This window comes from Lactuca virosa, chromosome 4 (assembly GCF_052849685.1).
Source record: "Lactuca virosa cultivar CGN04683 chromosome 4, Lactuca_virosa_CGN04683_v6, whole genome shotgun sequence".
NCBI lineage: Eukaryota > Viridiplantae > Streptophyta > Magnoliopsida > Asterales > Asteraceae > Lactuca > Lactuca virosa.
This window is the reverse complement of record NC_136429.1, coordinates 186,631,757-186,652,802: the sequence shown is the minus strand read 5'-3', so window position 1 is coordinate 186,652,802 and position 21,046 is coordinate 186,631,757. Positions and strand designations below refer to the sequence as shown.

General features: G+C 34.5%; 2 protein-coding genes across 3 annotated transcripts; both read right to left on the bottom strand.

Annotated features, from left to right (window-relative positions):
• Positions 1-13: 13 nt before the first annotated feature.
• On the bottom strand, positions 14-4,926 carry LOC145107837 (ATPase 9, plasma membrane-type-like). Of its 2 annotated transcripts, none has more exons than XM_079044793.1 (13): positions 4,710-4,926; positions 4,491-4,610; positions 3,985-4,083; positions 3,468-3,920; positions 2,717-3,163; positions 2,506-2,628; positions 2,311-2,415; positions 1,908-2,217; positions 1,206-1,720; positions 934-1,107; positions 665-847; positions 432-577; positions 14-313 (listed from the first exon to the last, which is right to left on the bottom strand). In XM_079044793.1, the coding sequence occupies exons 1-13, from the start codon at positions 4,761-4,763 to the stop codon at positions 226-228; spliced, it is 2,817 nt and encodes a 938-aa protein (XP_078900919.1). In that variant the 5' UTR covers positions 4,764-4,926; the 3' UTR covers positions 14-225. The 2 variants fall into 2 exon arrangements, with proteins under 2 accessions (XP_078900919.1, XP_078900918.1); XM_079044792.1 differs by having other exon boundaries at positions 16-313; positions 394-577; positions 4,710-4,923.
• A 3,584-nt stretch (positions 4,927-8,510) lies between these two features.
• LOC145105428 (uncharacterized) lies at positions 8,511-20,123 on the bottom strand. The gene is made up of 12 exons (XM_079042532.1): positions 19,447-20,123; positions 18,757-19,355; positions 18,628-18,702; positions 14,655-15,122; positions 10,431-10,519; positions 10,218-10,334; positions 9,900-10,109; positions 9,495-9,674; positions 9,314-9,388; positions 9,118-9,204; positions 8,657-8,761; positions 8,511-8,612 (listed from the first exon to the last, which is right to left on the bottom strand). Exons 1-12 carry the CDS (start codon positions 20,121-20,123, stop codon positions 8,511-8,513), a joined length of 2,784 nt encoding a protein of 927 aa, XP_078898658.1.
• Positions 20,124-21,046: the final 923 nt, after the last annotated feature.

Genomic DNA, 21,046 nt, shown 5'->3' with positions numbered 1-21,046 from the left:
CAGCAACATAGATTTCTACAAGGAAAACCGAGTTCAAAATACAATGATTTTAGCAAGGAAATATGAAAAATCATGCCTACAAAGGCTTCTTTTAGACCCATTTTTATTAAAATCTTTTATTCCAACATCTCATTCATGAAAAAACAACGTTCCTATACCCTTATTTCTCTTTGCCAAAATCTTTCCTCATTCGAGAAAGAACTAAACTATTTCCACCTTCACCCTCTAATGTTGTTGAATAGTGTCTATGTCAAGACCTTTCAGCTTCACTACTGATTCCACATTCCCCTTTAGTGTATGAAGCTCCCTTAGTCTACAAACAAAAGTGAATATTATTAATACACAAGAAAAGATGGTTTCTTTTGTAATGTGAAACTTAAGTTAAACCCTAACCTTGTGTGTAGACTGTAGTGTGATTAGGTTGACTTCACCTAGCCACGTCAGCCCTGAAGGCATCTTTATCGCTAAAAGGCCCTGCTTGCTCTGGCTGTTGGAGCCCGTGTAAAGTCCGTTGGGCCACGGCCCATTGGGCTTCCCTTTCTCCTTTACCATAGTCCTTTTTGGTTGTGAAAGCGGTCTGGTTTCTCATGGAAAATCATTCAATCAATCAACTTATAGAGTTAATTAGCACTTAAAAGTAAATTTGAACATTTTTTTTTTTTACCTTGTTTTGGAGCATATGGTTCCATGCTTTTCCACTCAATGAGAACCGGATGATAAATTTGAACAAGTCTAGAGGGAAATAGAAGATGATACTGTACAACCAAATCACACCAGCCCATCCCCAACCTATTCCATGGATTTTTGCAAAATCCCAGTTTGCGTACACAGCAATAAGTGTAGCAATCTTCAATTTCATTAAACAATAATTAATTATTACATTACAAATAAAATAATCATTTTATAAAGTTTTAGAAACATATAAAAGCTTACCAACTGTGCTATGAAAAAGGCTGTCAGAAGTAGAAGACCAGGGCGTTCAGTGTATGACCAACTTCTTGACCTTGTAACAAAAATAAGTGCTTGACTAACAATGCTAACTTGAAGATAAAGAGCTGCTGTAAGCTCATAATCATTGTCTTTGATTGGATGAACACCAAATTTCTCCTGAAAAATAAACATTAATTCCATAAATTATGTGCAAATTACAAAAGAACCGAAAATATAATGCGTTGTGAGATAGAAGTAAGGAAGTAATATCTTACGGAGAAAAAGTCGGATTCTTGAGCCAACCAAAAGAAGATTACAGTCATGACAGCTAAATAAGTACCGTAAACAATTCCGGTAATAAAAATTTCCTTCAATTTCCATGAATCGGGCATAGGTGAAGGCTTGACTTTATCCTTTGATATGGTCATGATGGTTCCATCATTAAGAATGGCAATGATGAGAACCATGAAAGGCGAGAAATCAAACTTCCAAATAAGAGCAATCAGCATGAAACCAAGGACAACACGAATGGTGATCGAGACAGCGTAGATGGTGTAGTTTTTCATTCTTTGAAAAATGGCTCGGCTAGTAAGGACCGCACTCACAATCACACTTAGTCCTGGCTCAGTCAGGACTATGTCTGATGCACCGCGGGCCGCGTCGGTTGCATCTGCAACCGCTATTCCTATGTCGGCCCGCTTTAGCGCTGGTGCATCGTTCACACCGTCTCCTGTCATCCCTACAATATGGTTTCTTTCCTGTAGCTTCCTAACAATCTCGTACTTGTGCTCTGCATTCAACCCATTTTTTAGAGTGAGTTATTATGTATAAATACGGTTAGTTATAACTTATAAGTTATAACTAGAACCAAGTAAAGCTAAAACAACCTCTAAATGGTTAAGAGAAGGTAGGGTCTCTTAACCATTTAGAGGTTGTATGCTTACACATTCAGATGTTACATCTGAATGTGTCCTTACCAGGGAAGACTCCAGCAAAGCCATCGGCTTTCTCGATTAGCTCTTCAATAGGGATATTAGCAATAGCTGAATCTTTGTTTTGACCAAGCAGTGAGGAAGAGGGGTACATGTTTGTCCCCATTCCAAGCCTTCTACCAGTTTCCTTCCCAATTGCCAGCTGGTCACCGGTGATCATTTTCACGTTGACACCAAGGTGGAGGGCCCGCCGGATGGTTTCGGCACTGTCGTGCCTTGGAGGGTCAAAGAGAGGGAGGAGACCAACAAACACCCACGGGCCTCCGGAACTCTCCTTGGATTTTTCGGGCACCGTCTGCATACATTAACCACCAAAAACACTTCAAAATCACCCAATTCTAAGACTAGGATTGGGAATCGTCTGTTACCTAGAAATACAAAAACTCACCTGTGTACAAACAGCTAGAGAACGAAGCCCACGTTCAGCAAACTTATCAATGATGTTGAAAACTCTGTTTCTAGGTTCATCCTTTAAGTTGCAAAGCTCAACAATCTTTGAAAAATAGCAAGCTACTATCTTAGTAAAGGAACAAAAGAGAATTTTTTATTTTTATTTTTTTTATATTCAATTAATTATATATACCTGTTCAGGTGCACCTTTACTGACTCTATGCCAGTTTCCACTTTGATCGATATACGTCATTGCTGTCCTTTTGTCCACAGGATTAAATGGCAAAAAATGTACCTCAGTCACCCCTGCTCTTGCCTACATCAACAAAACCATACCATGACTCTATTAGGTAAAACATTATGATTTATTATATTAATTTCTATACAATATAATAATTAATTACCTCTTTAGGATTACCAAGCATTCCCACAATACAAGCATCAATTGCATCTTGATTCTCCACTCTTGAAGCCCTTGCACCCATTAAAACTACCGTGTCTTTATCCATATCTTTTATGAAAACCTCAATAAGAGTTTTATCGACTGTGAGCTTGTTGAGTGTGAGTGTTCCAGTTTTGTCACTACACAAAATATCCATTCCCGCCATTTCTTCAATGGCTGTCATTCTTTTCGTTATAGCTCCTTGTTGTGATAGCTTGTGGGACCCGATAGCCATTGTCACTGACAACACTGTCGGCATTGCGATTGGGATTCCACCAATCAGTAGAACCAATAGATTGTCAATTCCATTCCTGTATGTTCGTTTCTGAATTGGGTACATTATCACTATTTCTATCACCAGTCCAACCGCAATCGAGCAAATACAAAAGTTTCCAATCGCCGTCAACACCTAACCAAAAAAAATCATCACAATTGTTGCAAATATAACACATCTTTTTGGAGATTAGTCTATGTGATTGTAACAATTTCTCATATAGTGAATTTTTCTTGAGATGCAATAAATTTTGGTCTTGACTTCAGAAGAACCTCAGTGATCATTTTCATTTTCTTTGTTTTTTTTTGCTCTTTTTAAACTATATTATGTTTTTTGTCTATCGGTTTTGGAGTTTCGACGTATATTCTTTTGTCCAATTTTCTCTCTTATATTTCATCGGGCTGGTTGTTGCCCGATGAGTATCTTTAAACTATTTTACCTTTTGGAAATGGCCGACTTGATTTGTGCTATCGACTAAGTGAGCAGCTTTGCCAAAGAATGTGTGCACCCCAGTAGCAATCACAACCGCTTCAATCTCACCCTGTTTACACGTGGAACCGGAAAACACACTGTCTCCAGGCTTCTTAGTAACCGGCAATGACTCACCGGTCAACGCCGCCTGGTCAATTTTTAACGGGTCACCTTCTAGAAGACGCGCGTCAGCCGGAACAATATCTCCGAGCTTGATGCTAATAATGTCTCCAGGGACAAGATCCGCAGCTTCCTCTTCTGACCATTTTCCATCGCGTAAAAGCTTCGTTTTTGGAGCAAGACCCGCCATTAACGCCGCTGCTGCATTGCCTGCGTTGTTTTCTTCTATGAAACTTATGGTCGAGTTTATAATTAGCAGTGTTGTGATTCCAACAAAATCTTGCCAGTCTGGTGGCTTCCCCTGCACGATCCATATTTCACCATCAACATACATACATACATATACATATACATATAATACATACCCCTCCATTAGCCAAGACAATTGCCATGATAGCTGCAGCCTCCATGACCCATGAGAGAGGATTCCACATGAATCCAAGGAACTTGAGGAGTTTGTTTTCCTGTATTAATGTTATAAATTAAATATGCTTCTTAAGATAATCTCCAACTTTCATCACCATTTTTTTGAACCAAAAAGAATATTTCTAATATATTTGAAATTACCATTATGTTTATTGGCTTTTAAAAAAATTTGTCTTACATCTTTTTTGTTACAATATCTGTATTAATTATATTATTAAGCATTTATAACCAAATAAATAAATATTCGTATATGTATATATATATATATATATATATATATATATATATATATATATATATTGATTATTAAAAGTACTTAAAATCGAAACATATGAAAGTTTAAGCAACATGAACATGGTGCAAAAGAGGGTGTTGGTTTGGAGAAAGATGGTGTAAAATAGTCTGATTTATATTTTATGGTTTTAAATTTGGGTAATGAAATTACCTTTTTCTCCTCCAATTTATTTGGACCAAAAATGCCGAGCCTTCGCCTTCCTTCATCACCGGTTAATCCCTGTTTGGTGCATTTCAATTGGTCGAACAGCTCATCCATTGGCATATGCTCCTGTAATAATAATAAAAAAAACGTCATTGGTGATTAGTTTTAAATATTTGTTTTCGCAAAAAAAAGAGTAGAGGTGAAGGGTAGAAAGGTCATTTGTACAAGATCAACAGTCTCCTTCATGATGTCATCCCAGGTGATGCCACCGTCTGCCATTGTTGAGTCTCAAGAAGCTCTGGGAAAGCTTATAGGGGCAGAAAGTAAGTTATGTGAATATAAGAAAGTATGTGTATGATATATAGAAAACAGAGGTCAGAATAGAGAAAGAAGTTAAAGAGCAATTTACGTAGTAGTGATTATGAGAACTTACATTCAAATATGTATATATATGTGTGTATGTACATTATACTTGTTTACTTTTTCAAACTAGTGGATGCGATTTAGAGAAGACCCATTAGGTTAGGAGTCTACATTTACGCCTATGTTATTACTTTAACCATACAATCATACAAACTTACTTACTATCGCATCTTCACTAGTTTTTTTTTTTTTTCTTTAATTAGTTTCTGTGTTTTTCTACATTATATTCGCTTCCTGTCTTATAGTAACATAAGTTGTTACATTATATTATTATTCTAGGGCTAATACATGTTATTACATACAACTGACTTTCTTTCATGTAAAATTGTAAAAAAAAGAAAAGAAAAGAATGTTACATAAATGATATGATTGCTACATTAAAGGGAGTTGATTCTTCCACCGAACATTTTGATAAATCCACTTAAATTATAAATATATGACAACTATGCCCTCATTTAAATTTGTATTGTTTTTTATTTTGGTGCTAATTATTCGTTGATCAATTCCACCAAAAAAACATTTAATTGATAGTTTATACTTTATTACCCTCTTTTCCTTTGCGAACCACCATATTTTATTTATTTTAATATTTCACCCCTCATTTTAGTACTTTTTATTCTTTTTCTTTTTTGGTTATTTTTTATATCACCGGCCCTTTTTTAAAGAGGTTATGATTCTTGTGAATATTGACGATTATGATTTTGTTTATTTTGAATATCAAAAAAAAATATTAATTCATTGATTATGATTAGGGATGTTATTTGGCAGGTTTAATCGATTATCAGTTTGTTCCATTTGGTTTGATTGATTTTTTGACTTCCAATATATTAAACGAACCAAACCAAATAAGGTTCGATTTAACCGTTTTCGGTTTTAAATGAGTCAATTTAATTGGTTCGGTTTCCGTTAAATCCGAATAACAAACATTTGAACAACTAATCAAGTGAGAATGTTTATGTCTCATGGAATGCAATCAACTTGTAAGAAATAAAACAAGATATTAATAATAACAAAAGAATGGCTAAACTAAAAGCACAAAATAACGTACAATAGTTAAGATTAATAATGCGTATAGTTATAAAAATGGCTAATAAATATGGATAAAAACATGTAAAACAAGGGCTAATAAATATGGATTAACACATGTAATCTAAAAGTTCCTAAACTTTATTCTCACTTTCTAACTTATATGTCTATGATTACGAAACATTTAACTAAATTCAACACATTCTTTGGACTATAATTCGTCGATCAAATGGTAGACCTCCAAAAGCAAAAAGAAAGATGAATAAATTCTACCGTGCGAGACCCTTTAAGATTTGAGATTGTGGAATCATCACAAAAACCTAAAACTTTAATTCTAATTCTACTTGTGTTTTTCCAAATTAACAATGAAGTGTTTGATAATATTAGTTAGAGAGCAACTTACTTGAACTAAATATATATCTAGCATTTTCAAATGATGGTATATCATATAAGTAGTTTGAATATTTTTGTTAGACAAACATTTATTGTGATTTAATTTGATATGTATGAGTTTGAAGTTGTGTTTTTTTTTTTCTTGTTAAGTAGTTTACCGTATAATAGTTTTATCATAGTGTGTTTATAAACTCTTTAAAAATAAGTGCTGTTTGTTAAAAAAAATGACTACAGAAAGAAAAAAAAATTAAAATGAGGGGTGAAATGTCAAAAAGGAAAAATATGATGGTTTAAATAAGCACCAATGAGAAAAACAAGGGGTAAAAACTATCTATGGAATGTCTTTTGTTATAATTGGGCGGAATTGGCTCACCAATAATTAGGATCCATAAAACAAGAAAATACATTATAAATTTGAATAAGGGTATAGTTGTCAATACCCTTATAGTTTCAGTGAATTTATCAAAATCCTCATGTGGAAGAAGAATCAGTGGCCTACATTAAATGGTTAACATTTAATAAAGCAGTGTAAAATGATTGGGTTATAAATGGTTAAAAACAGAATATTGCTTGAACTATGTTCATATTGTGCAATTTTTTGAGTTAACAATTAACCCATTGTAATCTACAATTTATCGGTACACCAAACAATAAGACACTAATAGTTACTAGTCAATTTTGTTAATAAAGTCAATTTAAGTTTGTGTCTGTAAACAATCATCAATTGTTTAGAAGCACTTTTTTTTTTTTTTTTTTTTTTTTTTTTTTTTGTGGGTGGCGAGTTGGGCGATGGAAAGCGTACTTGGATCAAGTGGAAGAAGGTTATGTCAATTAAAGAAGAGGAAGAAGGTCTTGGAGTGGGGAGTTTGTACCTTTAATAGACCTCTCTTGTTTAAGTGGAAGTATCGTTTCCTTAATAATCATGAAGACTTGTGGGTTTATGGTCATTGGAGTTCAAATGATCCTACTTCTTATGTGGTGCCTTGGGCGAGTAGTTTTCGTTTGGAAAAACAAGTGATGAAAAATGTATTAATATCGATTCTTTTTGCTTGAAAAAGTGGGTGATGATAGAAATATTAGATCCCGAGACGATATTTGGTTGGAAAACTTGCTTTCAAAAATCCGTTTCCTAGAGTTTACTGCCTTGATCCAAACAAAAATGTTTCGGTTCATGATCGTTTCCCGCTTGATTTGTGGACTTTGTGCTTGTGTTGTGTACCTAGAGGGGATGTCAAATCAGATGAATGGATTGGGTTGCATGTTTTATTACAGAATGACGTGTTATCCTAACAATGTGACAGATGGAGGTAGGATTTAGAAGCTATTGGGAAGTACACAATTACTTTTGCAAAGCGTTTAATAGATAGTGTACTTTAATTGTGGAAGGATCTCCTACTTGATGGAACAATCTTGTGTCCATCAAGGTGAATGTTTTGGCTTGGAGATTGAAGCAAAATAAACTTTCGAAAAGGCTAATTTTGATTGGTTGGGGATTGAATTGGACTCTTTTATGCACTATATGTCGGTGGTCCGATGAGAATTCGGATCACACGTTTTTTTGTATTCTTGCGATGAATATTTTTGCACAAATAGTTTGATGGTGGAATGTGAATATTGTGGGAGAACTTGCTCAAGCTTCTTTATAAAAGAAGTGTAAAAGAAGTGTGTTGATGTAGTGAAGAACTTGCTCAATCAATCTTCTTTATAGAAGAAGTGTCTTGATCAATTTAGAAGTATAGAAAAGACACGATTTTCAGAATTAGAAAACCAAAAAAAGTCATTATGATCAATTTTATTGTGTCACGATTCTGTTTTGGGTTGTTTAATAAGAGTAGTAAACTTAGGTTTGTTCGCTGGAATCTGTTGGAATTAGGACTTGAAATTTAATTCCAACACCTTCCTATGTTTGGTTCAATATTTCAAAAGGAATTGGATTCCTAAATGAGTCTAACTTTCCTTCTATTGATGGAAAACAAATTCCATCCAAAAGATAAGAGGGTTAGAATTTCTTCAAGCGGTAATGTTGAAGATTATCATATTGCCTTTTTCATTTCTAACATTACATATGATAACCTGCCGCCACCACCCGTCACCACCGCCACCACCTCCACCACAAGCCCACAACCTCCACCACCACTGCAACCTCTATCCACCACCTCCACCACCCTCCACCACTACCCACCGCTACCACCATTCACTGCCACAACCACTAACACCATCTCCATCACTACCTCCACCACTACCGCCATCGCTTCCACCGCCACCATCCACCACCGCCACCAACCACTACCAACACCACCATCACCACCACCACAACTACCATCCATCACCACCACCACCACCGCCATCACATCCACCACGACCACCACCATCCATACAGCCACCGCTACCACCACCACAATAACTATCGCCATCACCACTTCCACCACCACAACCTGTTGAAACACACAAATCAAACTTTCCCAACATCATCATTTCTTATACCATTTGAAGATTAAGAAACAGATGGTTTTAAGATACTTACAACTCAAAACTCACTACAAAGAACCTAATCTACCCTCAGTATTAAACAGAAAATGTATACAAACCCTAAACTAAACAGATGAACACCGAGAGGGAAGATGAAGAACACTATGAGAGAAACCCCTTCTCCTTTGATCTGAAAACGACTGAATGACTTATTCTACACACACACACACACACACTCTCTCTCTCTATCTCTCTCTCTCTCTCTCTCTCTCTCTCTCTCTCTCTCTTCCTTTATACTTCAGAAACCAGATATGAATCTAACCCGAACTGAATGACTCACAACCCGCGTGTCTTTAACCATGCAAATTACTTTCACAAGCAAAAGAATGTATATTGAACATAAAATACCCTTTATCAATTTTATATTTCATTTTAAGCCAATAAATATGAGATTGCAAACTTCATTTATTTTCAACATCCCCCCTCAATCGAAATATTTATTTTTGTTTACTAAAAACATCAATAAGACCTATTTTACTTGTTAAAAAATCATGTTGTTTTACATTTAAAGATTTAGTAAGAATATCTGCATTCTGATACAGAAGAACTTATTTTAACTAATTTTAGCACACCATTAGAAATTTTTTCTCTAACAAAATGCAGATCAACTTCAAAATGTTTCGTTCTTTCATGAAATACAGGATTAAGAGCTAACTTAATTGTTAAGTCATTATCACAAAAAACAGAAACTGGAATAAGATGTTTTACCTCCAGTTCAAACAAGATTTTCAAAATCCAAATTATTTCACAAGTAATAGATCCAAGAGCTCTATACTCTGATTCAGTAGAAGATCTAGAAACAGTAGATTGTTTCTTACTCTTCCAAGAAATCAAACAATTGTTAAAATAAACCATATAACTTGATACAGACTTCCTTGTAGCTAAACACTTAGCCAAGTCTGCATCTACAAACCCTTTCAATTCAAACACACTTGACTTAGTAAATGCAACTCCTTTACCAGGATTACTTTTCAAATACCTTAACAATATGAAAGCAACATTCAAATGAGACTTTCTAGGTTTGTGCATATATTGACTAAGCACCTGAACTGTATAAGATATATCAGGCCTAGTAACTATAAGATAAATAAGCTTACCAATAAGTTTTTGAAACTCTGTCTTATTGTTCAACAATTCATTTCCTTTATCAGTTTCACCTGAACTTATTATAAAATTTGTTTCTAACAGTGTATTTACAGGTTTACAACCAAGCATTCCATATTCATGTAGCAACTCTAGACAATATTTTTTTCTCTGGTTTAAACATAAACCATTATCAAAATTTATCACCTCTATTCCAAGAAAATATTTAAGAATTCCAAGATCCTTAATTAAAAATTGACTTTTCATAAAGTCTTTGACCTTTTGAATTTCTGTTTCACTACTTCCAGTCAATATAATATCATCAACATATACCAATAACACAGTTATTGAACCCTCAAATTTTTTAACAAACGGAGAGTAGTCACTTATAATTTGCTGAAAACCAAACATAAAAAAGGACGCACAAAGTTTTTCATTCCATTTCCTAGGAGCCTGCTTTAAGCCATATAAAGACTTAGTAAGTTTGCAGACCCTAGCATCATTATCAGAATAATAACCATGTGGAAGAGACATATAGACATCTTCCGTGAGATCACCATAAAGAAACACATTATTTATATCTAATTGATATAAGGGCCAAGAATTTTGCACAGATAATGAAATAATAATGCGCACAGTGACAATTTTTGCAACAGGAGAAAACGTTTCTTCAAAATCTATTCCTTCTCTTTGATTATATCCTTTAGCAACTAAACTGTCACACCCCCGAACCAGACGGCGGAAACGTCTGAGGGCTCGTGTGACTTAAATTGAAATATCATCACAATGAATATACATGAAACACAACATAAACATCGCCATGCATTAATACCTTACAACCGTCATTGTTCACATCCAGTACATTGTTTACATTACATAATCCCAAAAATAAATTGTTTCTCAAATGACATCACATAAAAGACATTCAGATACATGCTTGATAATTCTTCATTCTAACGGTTACCTGAGAACACAAGTTATTTTGAAAACGGTCAACATATATAATGTTGGTGAGTTCATAAGCAGATTTGATATGAAAATGTTTTGTGTAGTTTGTAAAACCCAGAAAATCCGATATTTTCTGAAACGACGATTGTTTACGAAATAGGTGTGATGATCCATAAGTATATGCGTGAATGATTTCAAAACGTGTAAAAGGAGTATGAATTCTTGCATTATAGTTATCGAAAGTGAAAGTGAATAATGTTGTTCCCCCGGAAAACCCGATTTTTCCGATATAAATAATATGATCGTTTTGTATTATTGTATCGTCACAACGAATAAATATGATTTCCCATGATTACTTAGATGGTATTTGGATCTCTATGTGAGTCGTTATAACCATGTATAATAATGACTATTTCGTCTGTCTTGGCATTCTAGTGAAAGCCGGTATTAAATTTAAGATTTTGTCACCGTAGACTGGCCGAGTCTAACTGTAGCGAACAGCTTAGGTGTGGGGGAGTCACCCCCATATAGATCTATACACAAACTCTCGCTCTCCCTCCAGGAGACTTTGATTATAACTACAGACTACGACCGACACTTATTGGTGTCGCCCGTTATTACTCACTAAATCCAATGAAATTGAATAACCTTGTTTAACAACCTGATTTATGTTTACTTGAATAAAAGGGTAAGCCTAACAGACGAAGAGAAGAGGACTACGGGGCCCACTGATCACGTATGTTATTATAGGCTGTCGAGTATGCGACAGACACGTTAGCTCATCACACATTATGATTGATTTGGACCTTACTAGCAATGCAAATGGGCCACTACGGCCTAATAGCATGTAAAAGCCATTGAGGGTCCATTAGGCATGTAATTGGGTCACCTGAGGCCCAATAAACATGTATAATTATATTGGGCCCAATAATCATGATATTGGGCCACAAGGGCTCAATAGCACGAATAGAAGGTTTTTAGGGCCCAACCATTGAATCGCTTATGTTTTATCGAGTTTAAGTCGTATTGTTGGTAATTTGTTGTTCACTAAGGTGCTGTTTGTTTTTTTGAAGCAAAAATTCATAAAGTCTGCGGACCACCTCTGCAGCCCTCTGCAGTAGAAGAGGTGGACCAAACGGCTGCAGACTGTAATAAGAAGCGTGTTTGTTTTTTTAACATCTGCATACTGCTGCAGATATTAAAAAATTAAAATAAACTGATTTTATAATCCGAATATAGTTTTTTAATACCGAAAATTTAATAATGTATGACATTTCGGCAATAATTTATGATATTTCAGCAAAAAATAATGATATTTTAACAAAAAATAATGATATTTTAGCATAAAATAATGATATTTCATCAACAAATTATTATTATTCAATATAAAAAAAAGAAAAAAAAATTTCAACAAGAATAAACAAAAAAAAAACGAAAAAAAATGTGAAATAAGATTTCAATAATATATAATCAATATTTTATCAAGAAAAAAAGAAGAAGAAGAGGTTGGAAGAGGTAGGAAGATGCAAACCAAGTGCTGCGCCAAGAAGAGCACACGCATAGGTTTTTTAATACGAAGACTTCTGAAAAACAAACAGTTGCGAGATGAAAAGTGTTGCGCGTGTGCTGCGCCGCGCAGCAATAAGAGGTCTGAAGAGCTTTTTTCCAAAAAACAAACAGCACCTAAATGTTTATTAAAAAAAAAGATATCTTAACGTTCGAATTATAACGAAGCTTTAGTTAAATATGTATATATATATATATATATATATATATATATTTAAAATCATGCGTTATAAGCTTGATGTTTTTAACCCAAACATTCATAATTGTTTATTTGGCCCAAAAACATTTAGATTGACCATTTTGATCCCTTTTTCTTTAAAAATGGCACTTTTAGTCCTTTTTTATGAAAATTGACATTTTTGGTCCTTAAACCATTTTTCTTGACATTTTCCACCCAAACTTTATTTGAATAGTAATTTCAGTCCAAAACTATTGCATTTGCCATTTCCAGCCTTTATTTGTAAAAATTTTACATTTTTGGCCCAATTCCCGTAAGTTTTACAATTTTGACCCCAAAATCAAAAACTTTACATTTTTAGTCCAATTTGGTAATAAAATCGTTTTCAGCCCCTGAAATAGTTGATTTACGTTTTAGACTTATAGTTTGTTAAGTTTTACATTTCAGCCGCTCAAAACTTCATTTTTTCGCAACCTTGGGCCCAAAACTCGTGAGGCCCAATTTAAAGCCCAATAAGCTAAAATATATGTTTTTGACCCTTTGGAAAGTATTATTTTTATAAAAATCAGCTTTTATACAATTATATATCTTATAACCCTCATAAAACCGATAATTATCCATTTACACCCAATCTTTGTAATTTTTGCAAAAATGACACTTGTAAAGTTCTTTGGCTTTGTTTTTCACTTTTAAAAACTCAAGGACCCTTAGATCTATGATGTATGTTGTTTATTATGTTTTTGTTTATGATTCTTTCACCCTGTTTGCTATAGATCTCGAAATATCACAAGTATTACACATTATCACAACCAAAAACTAAGGAAATCACACATAACATGCAAACACACATAGATCATCACATAGTACTTGTATTCTCCCCCAAAAAAAAGTAAAAACCGAAAACAAGGGGGTATGAACTCACCTTGCTTAGTTGTTTCGGTTTTGAAGAAGATGTGAAGAAGATTTTTGGTCCTAGCAACACCTTGTGTGGATTTCGAACTTGGATGGGTTCACTAGAGTGCATGACCACGAAATTAGGGTGGTAAGATGGATGAATGAGTTTAAAAGAAAGTATGTCACTTAGATTTGTGAGATCTTACCACTAGAGTGCAACTTGATGTGATTTTTTTTGGTTGAAACCTCCTTGAAAAGCTTCTAGTTCTTCGAAAATTCTTGATGAGAGGGGAGGGTGTTCTTGAATGTGTTATACTTAGAGAGAGTTTTGAAATGGTTTGTGTGTGTGTGTTCCTTCCTTCGGCCGTGAATAAGAGAAGAGAGAGGAGAGAAAGGATTGAAATGACTATTGTGGATGTATGTTGGACCATGCATGGTTATTTGTTGTATAATATGGAGGTGGCAATCATAAAAGTCAACTCTTCCTATTTCCTTTTTCTTTTTTTTTTCTTTTTTTATATGTAGTTGGGCCGATATTTGGGCTAGGAGGAAGGAGGTAATTTGATTTGACCCACTTCTTATCTTGGTTCGAAATTATTAGGTCCATAAAGAAGTTTTCGGCCCATTGGGCCTTTAGGGTAGTTTACGGCCCAATTTGCATAAAAGAATGAGTTTTATGGCCCATTAGGGCTTATTGGATTTGTTATGGCCCCACAAGACCCATTAAGGTAAACCAATCGATTTTAGGCCCATTACGGCCCAAAATGTTAAGTTTCATGAAAGTGGGTTGAATTAGAGCCCAATTACGAGTTCTAAGCCCAAACTAGTCAAATTGGAGACTTATTGGTCCATTAGGCCCAATAAGAAAATCCTAGTCCTTATTGGACTTAAACCGGGATTTTTAGGGTTTCCAATCTTTTGTTGACTATTTGAAGTGTTTGTATAGAGTGTTTGATGGAATTTTGTTGTTATTGAATAAACATCATGTTTTCAAGTCATGGTTACAATTATTGATAATGCTTACATAAGGATAGAACTTCCTAGCCAAATTTTCTAGTTGTGACATAAACGTGCCTTATACCTCTCTACTTCTCCATTTTATTTGTACTTAATTTTGAACACCCATTTACATCCAATCGGTTTTCTGTTTTTAGGTAATTTTGTTATTTCCCAAGTATGATTACGATGAAGAGCATCCATTTCTTCATTCATTGCCTTAACCCAGTTTGGATCAGACAAAGCTTCTTGGTAATCTTTGGGTTCAATAGTTTTATTGAGATTAGAAATAAAACATTTAGTTTCAGTATTAAGACAAGAATAGTTAACAGATCTCTCAATACCATATTTGTATTTTCCTTCAACAACATAATCATCAAACTTAACTGGCATATGTGACTCACGTCTAGTTCTAGAAGTGCCTAAAGACCGCTCTAGAGAAGGAGTTAAGACAGAATGACTACTTTCCTCAGACACATTTGAGGAAGAAGGAACAGAAGTACCAGTAGGAGGCACATGTACCTCGCCACTTCGGTTGATAGTCTCATTAAAACTAGCATCATCCAGATTAATGGCTGCATCAACACCATCCAACTGGGATTCTACTCTCAACTCATCAAGATTAATAGAATCATTAACATATTCATTTGTGTCAAAAACATCATAGGAAAAAGGATCACTAGGGCCAAAGTCATTTGAATTTTTTGTTGGATTAGGTGTTTAAGCCCATAACTATTTTGGTATGTACTTGACCCGATTATGAGCATGGTTCTTTTGGGTTGCCTTCACTCATGCAACTTGAAAGGATGACAAGAGGAGAGAGAGTAGAATTTATTATATGAATAATAAATTCGTACTCAACATGATTTTATTAATATATTACAAGATTAATATATTATTTGGAAATCATATTATTTAATTAGTATTGATCAGAAATTAATTTGAAATTAATTTGGTGGTCAAAAGAGACTGATTAAATAATTAGGGATTGTTATGCAAATCATTGATAGTTGCATAAATGGGCTGATGGACTCCATAAAGTGGAGTGGACGAAATCTATGAGGAAGCCCAATAAGATTTCGTCCAAAGGGCTCTAAGGAAGGAGTCTATGGTCTGCTTAAGGCTTAAGCAGTCACATTAGGGTTTCCACCTAAAACCCTAGCAGCCACAAGTATAAATAGACCCCATGAATAAGGGATTTTCGGCCAATGCTTCTAAGAAACCCTAAGGGCCGAAAATCTTCCCTCTCTTAAATTCATCTTGTTGCTTGAGTGTTTGTGACTCCATTAAAGGTGCAACATTTGAGTCACTAGGCTTTCAGAAGTCAAGATCAAGAAGGATTGTGATTGTTATTGCTACATAACAATCAAGGTAAAGTTTCTAACCCCAATCTTATGTCAATTTCGATAATAGCATGTTAGATCTAGGGTTTATGCTTTGGTATTCAATGTTGTTGTGTTCATAGTAGAAAACCTAGATCAAAGCAATTAGGGTTGCCTGTACACCATAGTAATGATGTAATGCTCATAACCCATCAGTGGTATTAGAGCCTAGGTCGTTTTTCTAGTGAATAGATGCAAAAGTGAACCAACAAAGATCAAGAAAATCGAAAATTTCACCTTCTGACAGGCAGACTTGCCGAGTCCATGAATGGACTCGACGAGTAGGTCCTACTCGACGAGTTACATTGTGGACTCGACGAGTCCAGGGCTCTGGTGCCGGGAAATTCGATTTTCTAGCCAGATTTTGTTGAGGATAATTGCCAAAACTCGTTTTTCTTGCCAAAATCCGATTTTTTAAGTTTGGAATGGTTATCCTTATCAAAATTGATGGATTTGGTTAAATATAGATAATATAGGATTATTATTAGTCAAATATTTGACCTAGTAAGATTAAAAGGTTTCAATTTACACCCTTTAGGTTTTATATTTAAATTTGAACTTAAAAGTTTTAGTTTTGAAATTTAAATAGTTAAACCCTAATATTTTGAAAGGTTTCAAAATTTGTCCTCAAGTTTTGGAATTTAAAATTTAATTAAAAGATATTAATTTTAAAATATTAAATTCTAAGACCCTAGTATTTTGAAAAGTTCAATTTACACCTTTATGGTTTTATTAATTCAATTAAGAGTTTAATTAAAAGAGCTAATTAATAAATCCATAATTATATGGTTTAAGTTAATCAAATTAAAAGTCTAATTTATTAATAGATTAAACCTTATAGTATTTTAAAAGTGTAAAATACACCCTTATATTATATAGAATTAAAAGTTTAATATTATATATATGTATAAGTAAATGCCAGTCTTACCGTTAGTTGGCCTCATTCACGAAACTGGTCTATAAGGGGTGTTTAAGGAAATTGCCTATAAAATGGCGATTGAATGGGTATCCACTCTTACCCACCGCACTCTTGACTAGTGGAGGATCGTTAGCCGAACGGGTAGGATAGGACACAAACTTTCCATTATAAGTATAAATAAATACGAAGTAACTAAACACTTTTATAAATTCCCAAATCTTAGTTACTTTCGGAAAAAATGTGGAGTTGGTGTTAATCCATGAAATTGCACATTGCACCTTGTTGGTCGTTAGTGGAGCGTGTGTGGTTAACCGGCACACTAATATGGGACCAATGAAGGATGACAATGGGTAGCTAGTAGATTATCATAGATCAATGGAGCGTATGTGGTTAACCGACACATTGATTAGGTGATGACATCCTCGAGAGTACCAAGCTAATTTGCATGGTTATCCACACCTTGTTTGTGATCCTCGGCATCTCAGTCACAAACTTGAAGGGCATAATCGAGATTTAAACATGTCATTGAAAAGTTCAATGAATCTCAAAAGATCTAGGAGTTTCAATTAATCTAAAACCTAATTTTCTTTTTCGTTTTTCATGGTGGAAATTGGTAAATCGTCATTTACCTACCTTCAAATGTTCTGCAATTTGGATTACGGAATCCCTCTTCCAAATTGTAGAATATTGTGTTGGATCCTAGCCTCAATATTTCATTTGGGTGCTATATTGAGGATTTTATCAACTAACTTGAATTTCTCCCGTTTTGTAGATGTCAAAGTCTAACAACTATGGTTTTCCCGAATCCGTTGGAAAAAGTTTTCCACTTGAAGATGATGTTCCACGATTGGATTGTGGAAATAGAAATCATGCTTCACTTCCTCCACCTCTTCCAATAGTTCTCCCTAACCCACGTGTTCGAAGACTTGAAAAGTTCAAAGTCACTCAAGCCCTATTGACAAAAGGACACAAAGATGGAAAGTCTGTATGTGCTCATGTCTTGGATATGAAGTTGCATATTGATAGATTGGGAATGTTGGGTGTCGATGTCTCAAGGAAGTTGGCTGTTGACTTGGTTCTTCAGTCGCTTCCCGAATCATATAGTGAGTTCATTAGAGAGTACTATATGATGGACCACGACGTGACCCTCATTGATTTGACTTATTTGCTTATTGCTGTTGAATCAACGATGATTTGGCACACTGGTCAATCAAATTTGTTTGGTAAATCAATGTCCCAACCTTCTGTGGGCAATGGCAATATTGGAAGTGCAGAAAATTTTCCTCTACGCAAGAGAAAGGCTGAGTCTGAGATAGCCCCGTGTAGATGTATGACACCTCGTTCAAAAAAAAAACTTCATTTGATTATTGACAAATTCATTTCCATTATCTAAACGTACTACTTTAATATTAACATTAAACTGATTTAGAAGAATATTAACAAAATATTAAAAACAATCAAAAACTTCAATTTTAGATTTTAAAAGAAAAACCGAAGTGACCCTAGTAAAGTCATCCACAATAGTTAAAAAATACTTAAAACCTTCAACAGATGCAAGTCTATAAGGTCCCCAAACATCTAAGTGAATCAATTCACCTAGTTTAGTTGAATTATGCTGACTATGTGGAAAGGATTATCTTGTCTGTTTTGCTTTATGACAGACATCACAAGGAGGAAGGGACCCATTTCCAAGTTTTAATTTTTCTTTTAAAGAACTTAGAGCTTGGTCAGCTGGATGACCAAGTCTACTATGCCAAGTCAGTTTAGAGACACAACACCTAGAATTAGTTATATTAGATGGAATACCTGAGGGAAGACAGTCAAGAAAATACAATCCCCCAGATTCTCTACCATTCTCCACCATCTCCTTTGATAGTGAATCTTGAATTTTACAATTATGTTAAGAAAAAACAACTTCACAGCCACTATCCTTACGAAGTTTATGTACAGATAAAAGGTTAACATTGAAGTCTGGAACAACAAACACATCAGATAAGGTGAGATGTGAATACAACTGAATATTTCCTATTTTGTTTATAGGAGCTGAAGAACCATTAGGATATTTTACAAGAAGATTCAGTCTAGACACATCCACTGCATCTCTAAGTTGTGACTCAGAGGCTATCATATGTTGATTTGCCCCTGAGTCAACAATCCAACTTTGAGAATTATTAGAAGTAACAAAAGAATTACTAAACTGAAACATAGATGTACCTGCCATATTTGCAGTAGCAGATACATCATCACTAGTAGAACTCTCATTAATGGGACGAAGAAACTTGGAGTATTGTTCACTAGTGAGATAGTGAGCATCACTGCCAAGTACAGACTCAGAAGAAGCCGTGACACTGCTGTTAGATCCAGCAGAAGAAGAATTCACAGAAAAAGACTTATTTTGATTATTAATTTCATTCCTAGGTTTAAAATCCTTTGGATATCCAATCAATTTATAACACCTTTCTATTGTATGACCTTTAAGATTACAATGTTTGCATTGTAACCCCTGATTTTTGAATCTATTTTGACCTTGTCTCCTTTTAAAATCATTAACTTTACTATTAAAAAATAGAAACCTATGGTTTTGAGGAGGTAGTGGAACTTAAAGAGCCATTCTTTTGAAGAGACTCTTCTCTAGAAAGAATAGAGAAGGCAGTTTTAACATTAGGTAAGGGCTCCATCAAAAGAATGTGACTCTTGACTTGATTATAAATATCATCAAGACCACTTAGAAACTGCATTAGCGTCATCAGCTTAGAATGATCATTAAGCTTAGTAGCAGCCTCACAAACACATTCAGTTAAACTAGTTAAACCATCAAACTCTTTCCACAAGGAATCAAGTTTATTGTAATAATCAGAAAGAGAAGAACCATTTTGTTTTAAAGTATTAATTTGTTGATGAATATTAAAGATTACAGACCCATCAGCCTTATTAAAATTTTCAAACAACTCATCCCAAATATCACGAGCTTTATCACAATATACATGACTAGCATATATAGTTTTAGAAATTGACCCTAAAATCCAATTGCAAACAACAGCATTAACACGCTCCCATTTAGAAGCTTTAGAAGATTCAGTTTTTTCAAGAGTAAGAGTACCATCCATAAAACCTAATTTATTCCTAGCCTTAAGACCACTAGACATAAAACTATGCCACAAACGATAGTTTTCATTTCCAGTTAGTTTAATCGTTATAATAGAAGTTACAGCATTATCAGAAGGATGAACATATAAGGGATCATCAAAATCAACATGACTATCTTTAGGAGTACCACTCCCTTCAGGTATTTCACCAGTCATGATGAACAGATATAACAAAGAAATCAAACAAGATAGAATACAGACAGCTGTGTCGACTTAATGTCCAGATGGTCACCACAGTATGTCGGGGCCCAAGACAATCAACACAGTGCACAAAAAACAATTTGAACAAACAATAACTGGTGTACACAAGACACCAGGATCTCCCACGTCTACAGCTAAAAAAGAAAGAAATGAACAAGAAACCCTCAAAGTGCAATTAGCAGAGATGTTCAAGAATTGACTCTCTGAATCCGTTCTCTTTAAGAGTTTATCGGTGATGAAATCCGACCTCAAGAGATTTATTTCAGATTAGAGGGATTAATCAATTTGATCTTAAGACGATCAACCAAGTATTGTTAACAAAACACCACAGACAGCGAACAGTCTCAAAGATCTACAAAAGCAAACCAAGAAACTCGCAGTACCAAGATCTTAACAAAATAACGTTTCACTTTAGGGAAATTAAAGCGGAAACCCTAAAGAACAAAAAACCCTAATCTTTCACAGTTGAAAAACAACTGTGAAACAACTACAAGGATTAAAAAACAAATGAAAAGTACCTTTCAAACGATCGTCATGGAAACAACGTCAAATGACCAACGAAACTTCAGGATTGATGAACAAGAGCCTTACCGCTCTGATACCATGTTGAAACACACAAATCAAACTTTCCCAACATCATCATTTCTTATACCATTTGAAGATTAAAAACAGATGGTTTTTAAGATACTTACAACTCAAAACTCACTACAAAGAACCTAATCTACCCTCAGTATTATTCACTCAACCTAGTCTATTCAATAATAGAAACAACTACGAAGAGTTATGTAAACATAAAATGTATACAAACCCTAAACTAAACAGATGAAAACCGAGAGGGAAGATGAAGAACACTATGAGAGAAAACCCTAATCTTTTGA